Source organism: Monomorium pharaonis, chromosome 5 (assembly GCF_013373865.1).
Source record: "Monomorium pharaonis isolate MP-MQ-018 chromosome 5, ASM1337386v2, whole genome shotgun sequence".
NCBI classification, from domain to species: domain Eukaryota; kingdom Metazoa; phylum Arthropoda; class Insecta; order Hymenoptera; family Formicidae; genus Monomorium; species Monomorium pharaonis.
In genome coordinates, this window is record NC_050471.1 from 7561242 (window position 1) to 7572770 (window position 11529).

Genomic DNA, 11529 nt, shown 5'->3' on the forward strand with positions numbered 1-11529 from the left:
TCTTTATAATCTAGCATACGTCATTATAATTTATGTACATGTGTATAAATGACTTACTTTATTTTACTTTTCTTTTTACTCTTCTTATTTTTTTCTTAACTATTTCTAATATTCTTCCTCTAGTTTAATTTCAAATAAAGTGTTTTTTTTTCTTTTAAACTAAAAATAAAACTTGACACAAAATATATTGCTTATTTAATAACCTAATATTTTATATTTACAAGAATATTTAATTATTATTTCTTTTAATAAAATACGTATCTTACAAAAAATTATAATTACAGTAAATAAAATAATCAAATTAATTTACCATTGATATGTTTTTATTCATGGTGAAAAAGATTTTCGAAAATATTGTCAAATGAAATGAAAAGTTAAAAATCAATCTCTGTTGTGTTCTTTTGAACGTGCCTAACTGTCTACTAGAAGAAACGCGCAAAATTTCTGATTGGCTGATCTTTTCTCTATTACTTTTCCGTTTTTCGGATTCCGGCTGCCATAGGACAGCACCCTCACTCCATGGGGAGCCCCATGGTTGAAAATCGGAACGAAAAGCTTACAATTGGTTGATCCCCTCCATTCCGCCTTTCCGATTCCGTTTTCCGAGGCCCATGGGACAGCACGCTGGACCCTGGCTGCTTTTCTTTTAGGGAATACAATCGACACAAGCGTCGTTCTATCTTTTTTATGTTCAATGAGTAACAAAGATAGAACGATACTTGTGTCGATTGTGTTCCGTAAAAGGAAAACAGCCTTTGACAGAAATATCTTTTCCCATTCTAACTTATTGCCTATTACCAGTACAGCAGTGCAGCGACAAAGAACAGGCCTATATTTAAAAAGAAGAAGAAAGTTTTGGAACGCAATCAAGGAGGGACGGAAGACATTACGAAATAGAAAAAAAAGTGCTGTGGCCCGTACCCCATAGCAGCTCTCAAGTCTCAGGTTTTTCTCTGGAAGAGACCAACAAAATGGCAACTTACGTTTGCGTGGATATGTTTCTATATATGTATAAATTTAAGCCATTTATTTTATTGAATTTAATTGTAATTATTTATTTAATAACGGTTTTTGTTTACTTATTTATTTGTAAATATATAGAAATAGAGACGAGCTTACTGGTGATCATTCTGGATGTAAATCCATTACAACGGATAGTAAAGCAAGAAATGAAGATACTATCACAGTGTTTAGACTCCACAATTATCTTTGCGAAAGCTCATCTCGTGCAGTCATCTAATAATGAATTGGCAATAATGGCATGCCATGGTCACAGTGCTAAATTCCTCTACCCTTATGAAACCACAGCAGAAATAAGGCAGATGGATGACCAGTATGAAAAGTTTATCATGGTGGAACGTACAGTGTGTCAACAATTACAGCAGGTTATCAACGAAGTCCCTACGGATATTCCACTGAACAAAGAAAGTCTCATCTCTGGTGCGCTCAGCATGGCATTATGCTATATCGCTCGATTAGAGAGAGAACAGATAGCTGGTCAGAGTTGCGTCAGACTAGAATACTAGTCATTACAACCAGCAACAACTCAGCAACTCAGTACATGAACTACATAAATATATTCTTCACTGCAAAGAGAATGGTTTTTTGTCTTTTTATTGAATTTTTATGTTATTACAATAACAGAATTGATTTGTAATGCAAAGAGATTCATCTGACACTGCTTTCAGAATGTCATTTTAGATGTGTGCAGTCTGGATCAGGAGCTGATAGTATTGCAACAAGGCTGTCACATTACTGGTGGTAATTATTTGAAGGTGCTACAGCTTGATGAATTACTGCAGGATTTATTGGTAAACTGTTTACACTTAATTTTATCATAATTAACGCAAATTATAATATACGTCATAATTAATTATTTGTTTTATAATTTAGTGTGTTTTCCTGCCTGATCCTAGTGTTAGGTCAGAATTGGTTCTTCCTTCGCCAGTAAAAGTGGATTATAGAGCAGCATGTTTTTGTCATCAGGAGCTTATTGATATTGGATATGTTTGTTCTAAATGTTTTACAAGTAAGTGTAAAGTTGTATTGATAATTTATTATAAGAGTATTTCAACATATAAAATGATAGAAGATATAAAATTACATTTAAATAATATTGAATATTTTGTGTTAAACTTATTTCTGTATTAATTTATATTTATATTAATTATATTTTTTCAGTTTTCTGCAAGTTCAATTCAATATGCACCACTTGTCAGTAAGTATTTTTTTTATGACTAATATACTAATTTATACTATGTCTACTAAAATTATACCTGTATGTTTACCTGCCATAAACAATAATTAACTTATTAATTTTTTAAGCACGATACTCAAAATGCCGAGACCTATACTGATGAAGAAAAAGTTGGCGTTTGGTTCTCGCCACACATTATTTGTATTCTGTGTCGGAGTCAAATATTCAAATGAAGAAATGATAAAAGATATAAAGAGGTTCATCATATCGATAATGGAATGTTTTGCTATACTAATAATATTCCCAATGCTATTGGCGCAGCTTGCAGAATAAAATTCAAATAGAATTGCGTATACATGGTATAACATTCGATGGCAATCAGACGACGTATAAATAATTAACACAGTTGGTAAGTTTTTATTACTTACTTAATGCTTATTGAATAAAAAAAAACAATTCGGAGCGGACGTTTAAATTAAGTTTAAACATTACACATATGTAATGTTTAAATACATATTTGTAATTACATCAGTTGGTTTTCTGTGTGATTATCCTCTCTACGTTTTGACCAGAGATAATTAATAGTCGGGTTCGAGCATAGACTAATGGCGTTTTCGACCGGTACTGGGTTAACCCGTCTCAGGTTCCTTTCTTTTGAACTGGTTAATCACAGTTATTCCTTCTTTAGAAGAATGGCTGTGATTGGCCTTATAACGTTATTAATCGCTCCCGGAGCGATTAACCCAAGCCGATCGAAAACGCTATAACTATCGACAGAGCGTGAACCTTGCATAATGCCAGGCAACAGGCAATAAGAATAGAAATAATGAAAGAAAGAGAGAAAAGAGAGAGGAACAGGAGATAGAGAAGAAAAAGAAGACTCGCACAAGATCAAAATATCGAGTGTTGATGTAACAGACTGAAAAACTCGGTAGATTGGTGAATCATTCGAGAACTGGTAATTTAATCGCGCGTATGGTTGAGGTAAATTCAATACATCTGGTACTTACGAGAAAGAAGGATATACCGGTCAGCGTGGAGATTACGTATGATTACGAAAACCGAATTCATTCGTCATCATCCATGACTGTCATTAAGCACCTCAATTCATTATTTATATGAAATGTTAACTTGTACAAAAGATTCATTTCATAATTTATTATTTATATGAAATGTTAAATTGTACAAAAGATTCATTTCATTTGTGTTCCGCTTATGAAGAAACTATATAACGCGTACATTGAATTGTGTACAAATATTATTACGAGACGCGACATACTCATCAAATAGACACGCGCGACTTTACAATATTTTTCTATGTTACACTGCGAAATTTAATTCGTTCGATTGGTAAAAAGGAGAGTTGTATTGAATCGTTAATTGTGACAATTACCTGTTTACTTCGTTTGTATTGCCAGTGAAATCAATTTAAGATTAAGAAATTTATAGCATTTGCAAGTTTCTTCTTTTTATTATTTTATAACGTTTATTTATCTTATATGAGAATAATTTTGCAATTTTTAAGAAATGTTTATTTACTTTAAATATTGTTAGAAAATTATAGATAATTAAAACAATGTGATTAGGATAATGCAATACAGTTTGCGATTTGGACTAGAATACTGAGATGAAAAAATAGAATAATCACATGGAAATCTGAATTAATATAAAATATAGGATTGATGTTCACTTTCGAAATTAAGAGATTTAAGATTTGATTCATAGTTAATGTATAGTTTTTGATAAATTACGGATCATAGATAAGGAAATAAGATATGTCATCAAATTTTACAATAAAAAAGACTTAAGTATAAATAAAAGAATAAAATTTTTGAGAATAATGCAAAAATAATGTATTAGACATAATTGGATGAAGTACTAATAAATACTTGTAAGCGAAACAAAATTTGTATTATCTATTATTAATTTCTAAATTAGTTTAAACAAAATATTCTCTTTATTTTAAAATAAAATAATTATGTATGCTTTCTTATTCTCTTTAAACTTTGGCATATTAAACAAATATATGTACATTTGAATGATTTTTTTTTGTTATTTAGCAAACATCTACTAATCTATAACTAATCTATAGTTTACATTACATGTATTATAGATTTTTAATATTGCTAAGGTACTAAAAAAAGAGGTCATGTGTACATATTTTTGCATCTATTCTGTAATATACATTTTCTCTTTACTTTGATTAAATATATAATTTTAACAAATCTCGTTTAATTAATCTTTTATTCATAATTTATATTATGGGTTTTATTTTAATCAGAAATTGCTACAATATTTAATGTTTTAAGATTTTCTTAAATTTTCTAATGTCTATTTTTTGTTTTTAAAAACAATCTCTAAGTAGTTCTTTCTCGGTCCAAAGTCGTAGCGGTTTTGATAGAATTTTCTCTAGGCCTAATACTTTTTTGATTTTACATTTCGATCTTTCGTTCGAGGCGAGATTTGCATTTTGCTAAATTGTGACAGTGTCGCCAGGGAAATCACGTATATCCATCTTATATAACTGAATTGTACCATAAAAGAAAGATGATTGACGTTAACAAAACGAATCGTGATTAGATATTTTTTTCACTGAAGAAGTTACGTAGGATCATTATTATTATACTGTACATGTACGCTATCGTGGAAACTCAATTTCCGCGAAAAGGATAGACCAATCGACTTTGAAAGGTAAGATATAATGTCAATTGAGATTTACTTCAAACTTGGTATCAATAACAATAAATTTAATATTATAATTATTATATAATTTTACTTCAATCAAACATGTTTTGAAAAATTGCATAAAATGAATACTGTAAACATATTTGTCAAAAATTTATTTTTTAATTTATTTTTTAATGAAATTTTTATAGTATATGTATCCTTTGTGTTAAATTTTGTATTTTTATTAGTTTAATAAAATTGAATAAAAAAAGAAAGGTATGTTAAAAGAAATTTATAAAATTATACAAGTTATAAGTTATAAAAGGTGTAATGTAGCTCTGTACAATCGTATGTAACGTATAATGCATCATAAATTAATCATCTATTCCGACTATTTTTGCTGTTATCCTGATTACGATATGATGTGGCTTTGAATCTTATTTATGATGTTATTATCTCTAACTTATTGTAGCTTGAGTCGTACATATTTTATTTAGCATGGAACTTAAAAATTAAAACAGGTTTTTTGGCTCATATTCAGAATTTCGAAACAATTAAATGTCTCACCTAGGATGTTGTTTAATCTAGTCTGTGCGGTAATGCTACAAAGACACGAAATTATCATAAAACATTTTATTTCGTATTTTTAATGCTTGTCTTAATCAGAATAACAAGGAGTTGCAAAAAATTAACTAAAGAGAAATAAATAAAAACAAATTTACATTTTTTTTTGTAAAATGTGGAATTTGTCATTTCTCCGATTTGTCAGAGAAACTATATATGAAAAATTCTATTCAATCACACACAGAATTTACAAGATAGAAGTTAAAGTAATTTTTTTTAAATAAAATTGAAATGGTTTTGTAATATCATATGAGCATCAAGTAAAAAAAGAACATAAAGCATTTTTGCATTTATCAAAATATAATAAAATCTTTTATGCATTTTTTTATATGCGCACGTATGTGTGTGTACATCTACTTTATGTAATAATTTATATTATGTCCAATATTTTAATTTATTAAATATTGATTAATTTGCATTTTATTTATTATTAAGTAACTTGTACTTGCTTGTACTTCTTTTATTTCTACTTCGATTTCTCCGTGCAATGTACGGAGAAATTATTATTTTTTATTTGCATATTTACAAGCATTTCTGTACATTGATGAGTAATGTCAGAGTTGCTTGTTTTTTCCAATTTTTTTATATTTTCTTATATCGTCAGTTTGTGCGGAATGTAACTAACTGGTTTATCCACTTCGACCAATTGCGTCAGAATCGGAGATTCCCAATTAATCAATTAAATTGATCGAAGTTGATCGAAGTATACAGTATACTTATTTGATATTTCTCCTTGGCAAATATCAGTTCGCATTTATTCTTTCTTCTTTCCTTCCTTCTCTTTTCTTATTTTATCGAGAATGTTACAAGCCAAAGACAACTTTGTATTTTCAAAACGAATCATTATTAATAAACTTTCAGTTTAATAATATAATTATATTAATAAAACTATTTATAAAACTATTATGTTACAAGAAATTAAAATTAAATATTTTATTGGTTCTGTTTCTAATTTTATTTTTCAAAAATATATTATTAACATAACAATAGTAAATAATTGTGTTAATTTTTATATGAAAGATAAAATGTTCATATTTAAAATATACTGTTTTTAATTATTATGTATACTTATAAAATTACTATTATGTTTAAAACATTTTATAAATTGTATTATCAACATTTTAACATATAATACTTTGTTAAGATTTTACAATTTAATTATTAACGTAATTATTATTTTTTTAATTTCAACTAAACTTTCCAACTTCTACAACGATATCTTTGGTAGGGTCATGATCCCAGTACTGTTAGGACTGCTCCCCACTCTAATCTTCCAAGCACTCTCTTCTCCTCTTCGTATCTGTATACTTTTTTTATTTATCACCTTCTACCATTCTCCGTAAAATCAGGAGGGAGAAATTGGAGAGAGAGACGCACGCAGATTCCGTCGTTAATCGTCGCAGCAGCTTATGTCGTTATAATATCTTGACATCGAATACTGGATATCCTTGTGTGATTTTCACGCGTATGTTTCTCTTCAGTGATGGATTTGCGTTTTGTTTTGTTTGCGATCTTTTTGATTCTCAATGCGGCTTTTGTTTGTTCCACAGGTAGAAAAAATTCAAGATTATTGTAAATATTCATTTCAAGTGTTACACATCGTCAGAATGACTGCATTATTTTACTTTATTCGATATCACCAGTAAAGATATCATTTACACAAACATTTAATTTACAATATTTGATAATGTGTAACGTTTTCAAACATGTAATTTTAAGTTGTTCACAACATTATAAAAAATATTTGAATAAAACATTAAAAATGAAATTTCTACGCTGTAATTATGTTAAGGAATGTTACATTATAAAATAATAATTTAAAATAATTATAAAATACATCATTATATTTATAAAATCCACATATAATTATATGTATATATATATTTTTTTTACAAATGTTTATAATTTTTTATAACTTTTGATAAAATATTTTTTAGATGATGACTTGAAGAACGAAAAAAAAAATTCAATCGACGTTCGGCTTAGTGCAGGTATCTTGAATAATCCTTTCCTGCAACAAGTGACAACAGAAAAGACAACGATAAGAGATAACGTAAACCCATTTTTTACTCTATCACAAACTTCTACTCCTAATACTAATTTCTTTCCTAGTAATCTTGATAATCCTTTCTTTAATTCCATTCAAACCGATTCAAGAGTTGATACACAACCTATTAGTTCGTCAATACCTGGTGATACACAATCTATTAGTTCTTCAATACCTGGTACGACTACTTCTAAAGTTTATTCTGCTGACCAGGTCTTTGATCCGTATTACATCAAATTCCCGACAAACTCGGCAAAAACAGTGTCAGAACGTAGTAAGTAAAATGTGATCAAATATTTCAAGTAGGATTAAACAAATTTACGAACACAAAAATGTAAAAAACTAATATTTACTCGAGTTTACGTTTGTAATGTAACAGACCATGTGTCTAGATTCACTTCAGTCTGATAAATAATTCATTTTCTTTTATATATTCAACATGAATGATATAATTATTTGTAAAATAAATTTTAGAATGCGATGAATATGTAGAAGAAATTGCGGGATCGACCTGGATAACGTCTCTGACTGGTACGTCGTCGGGCGCAATTAAGGTGATTAAAAACTGCGACGGTACAGTGAATCATTTGGTAGTTGGTGGCACCGAGGCCCGGGTCGGCGAGTTTCCTCACATGGTAGCTCTGGGCAAACCCACTCCCCAGTTCCAACTGAATTGCGGCGGCACGCTAATTTCTCATACCTGGGTACTTACCGCTGCGCATTGCACTCATGGGGACAGGTACACTTCTTTCTTTTATTTTAAATTATATAAGCATTCTGACAAAAAAGTCATTACCTATTGTTTTCCAATTGTCAGATCGACATCATATCGAATGCGATGATAGATCAATGAAAACTTCGAAATTCCAAAATATTCCTCAATTCCGTAATGTTCCTTTGAATGACATATGACATATTTCATACCTTGAAAGAAATTTTAAAGATTTAGAAATCCATTGATTTTTATAATGTAAATATATTAGATATTGCGGATCAAATGGTTTTATAAAATTGATTTTTGGAATAACTACCAAAATTAATTTTTTTATTGTATTTTCTTGCAGTGGTGGTGCAACTCACGCAAGGATAGGCTTCCATAAATTAACGGATAAAGATGGCATCATGATTCCCATCAAACGCACTCTAAGACATGAGGACTATGAGCCACCCGCGCTGTATGCGGACATAGGTCTGGTTCAGCTCGTGAGCCCCGTCAACTTTAGCAGATTTATTCGACCTGCGTGTCTTTATCAGAGCTATGATACCGTGCCTAGACAGGCTTGGGTTAGTGGTTGGGGCGTTGTTGAATTCAGTACGTAATCCAGTAATGCCTCATACGAAATCTCGCAAACTATAGAATCATAAAACTCAAAGAAAGAACCTTGTAAATTTAAATGTACAAGAACTTTTAATTTATTGAAAACTTCTACCAGAAATTGCTTCTAATAAATACGAAGCTTTTCATTATTAATTAAAGATTCGTAAGAATACCGATTTAAATTGAATTATGTGTTTTCAGGCGGAGAGGTGAGCAATGAACTGCTAAAAGCTCAACTAAATCTGGTAGACAATTTGGTGTGTACACAACAGCACAACAGTTCCCTAGCAGTTCCATATGGTGTTACACCGACTATGATTTGCGCTGGTGGTCAGAAAAACCCCGGTAAAAATATAAATCAAAGTTTAAATTGAATGCGATAACGCTTCTTTTACATTTCATTGTTTCGATTTACGCTTCACAAAAGTTCCGTTTTAACGCTTCTATTATTCTCCCTTTACATTTGATTTTTATATTTTTACTAGGAATAGACGCTTGCCAAGGAGATTCTGGGGGTCCTCTACAAATAGTCCATCCTAGTAGTAAATGTCTTTTTCAAGTGATCGGTGTCACTAGCTTCGGTCAAGGTTGCGCAATGGGAATTCCTGGCGTTTATACTAGAGTGTCCCATTATCTTCAGTGGATCGAAGAAAATGTCTGGCCAGGAGAAGAATAACTTATTTGATTCTTACGAAAGGTATAAAAATCATCCTTTATTAAGTTGTTAGCTAAATTAAAATATAATTAGTCATCAATTAGTTAGCAAATAACTAGTCAAAAATGAATAAAGAATTTAAAAATTTGCAATTTTTTTATATTTATTATTTTGTAATTTCAGAAAAGTTAACTTGCTCTAATTATTGCCTATTGAAAGAATTAAAGATTGCAAATGACTGATTGAATATATTACTTCATTATCTATTGTACTGCAGTTGAATAGTCCGTAATTTTAACTAGAATATTGAAACATAAAACCGTGATTCCGATTAGAATATTAAAAAACTCACAATAGAAAATTGGTGAGTAAGTATGGATTATTATACTATGCGAGATTAGTAATCTTTTAAACTTTAAAAATCAAGACATTATACTGTAAATAGTTCGCCATGTAAGCCCATTGCCATAAAAGCTATAAATTAATGTAACTAAGATATGCCATCAGTCTCTTTAACAGCTAGTAAACATTATGACGATGAATTATATAAATTATAAATTATATAAATTGACGATGAAAATAGTGAGAAATGTATTTCATAGTAATAAATAAATACGTACATTACGTTGACCATACAAAACCATCTTTTAATATCTGTTTTTATTCCTAAGAATTTTTTCCAATTCTATTTGTTCGAAATTATGTATGTTTTAACAGAAGTATATATCAGACAGACAAGGAACCTAGAAAGATTAAAGATGATTACTGACTATCTATTGAAAATACATTAAATTAGAGCAAATGTCGTTAGTTTAGTTATTCAGCTGCATGTTTTGTACATTGAATATTTTGCTAGAAGTATACTTTTTGCATAGTCGTCAATCTTAAAAAATAGAAACGGTCAGAAACAATCGTTTAGTACTTCTGTGTGTTAAGTAATTAAACTATCATCTATATCAAGAGATACAGTAGTGTTTTCTGACAAGTGTACATACATATAATACATGTAGCAAGATTATTCTTCGCATATAATCTATAACATTATAATTATTATACAAATCATCATTTTGAAAAATCCTTAGATTAATTACAAGATCATAATAGCTAAATTGATCATATCCTGAGTAAACTTAATCGATATTTGATATCTTAGATTTAATTTATAAAAAAGGTGTTGTAAATGTCAAGCCGACTTCAGCTTATATGTATGAGTAAGAATTAGAAAGAAATTAGTTTTTATAAAAATAAAAATATAATATTGAATTGTTGTGGATTTCCGAATTAAACAATTTGTTTGTTATAATAAATCAGATAAAGATTTTTATTTTCTTGACAGCTAACGTTAGTCAGTGTTGCCACATTTTTGGCAAACTCGTATTATGTAAAAAGAATCTCAAAATTGTCATTGTTTGTTTATTAAATTATTTTGTTTAAATATTATATTCTTAATCACGAGTAGTAAGATTTTTTTCTAACAAACATAAATAGGCACCTATGTGCTAAAAAATAATGAAAACAATTCATTGTAGTATAAATAAATAATAAATTGTTTATAATTAATAATTTTATAAACTGTTATTATTAATTTTTATTATTTTTTATAGCAGCGCCAAGTTTTTCTTTTTAGTATTACATTTTTATAAGGAAAATTGAAGTTATTTATCATTACTTTTTAACATATTGGATTAATTGTGCAATTAATTTTGTAATTATATTATATTGTTTGCGTACTTTTTTAAAACAATTATAATCTTTCATGTATAACGTATATTATATCTTTTCTAATACTATTAGGCAGTTACACCATCCTGGTTTTCCACGCCTTTCTTTTCATCTTTGAGTGCATTTCGATATTCATTGTTAAAGTTAAAAATTTATAAGATACGTTACATGTATTATAGATTTTCAGCACTGACTTTAAATATTGGAATGCAGCTTTTGTCTCTTTTTACTTCCTTTACTCAATAGTAAATAATTGTGTCAATTTTTATATGAAAGATAAAATGTTCATATTTAAAATA

General features: G+C 29.0%; 2 protein-coding genes across 4 annotated transcripts; both read left to right on the plus strand.

Annotated features, from left to right (window-relative positions):
• Positions 1 to 316: 316 nt before the first annotated feature.
• On the plus strand, positions 317 to 7222 carry LOC105833736 (general transcription factor IIH subunit 3). Its single transcript, XM_036286534.1, is given in 8 exon segments — positions 317 to 993; positions 1102 to 1508; positions 1511 to 1600; positions 1689 to 1811; positions 1894 to 2029; positions 2182 to 2218; positions 2326 to 2606; positions 6838 to 7222. Coding segments are annotated over 7 exon segments (1020 nt in total). The 5' UTR covers positions 317 to 971; the 3' UTR covers positions 2531 to 2606; positions 6838 to 7222.
• LOC105827858 (serine protease snake) lies at positions 6953 to 10151 on the plus strand. 3 transcript variants are annotated; one of them, XM_036286532.1, is made up of 8 exons: positions 6953 to 7038; positions 7426 to 7541; positions 7749 to 7809; positions 8010 to 8274; positions 8600 to 8847; positions 9055 to 9198; positions 9339 to 9550; positions 9692 to 10151. In XM_036286532.1, exons 1-7 carry the CDS (start codon positions 6972 to 6974, stop codon positions 9527 to 9529), a joined length of 1092 nt encoding a protein of 363 aa, XP_036142425.1. In that variant the 5' UTR covers positions 6953 to 6971; the 3' UTR covers positions 9530 to 9550; positions 9692 to 10151. The 3 variants fall into 3 exon arrangements, with proteins under 3 accessions (XP_036142425.1, XP_036142423.1, XP_036142424.1); XM_036286530.1 differs by having other exon boundaries at positions 7426 to 7809; XM_036286531.1 differs by having other exon boundaries at positions 6964 to 7038; positions 7429 to 7809.
• Positions 10152 to 11529: the final 1378 nt, after the last annotated feature.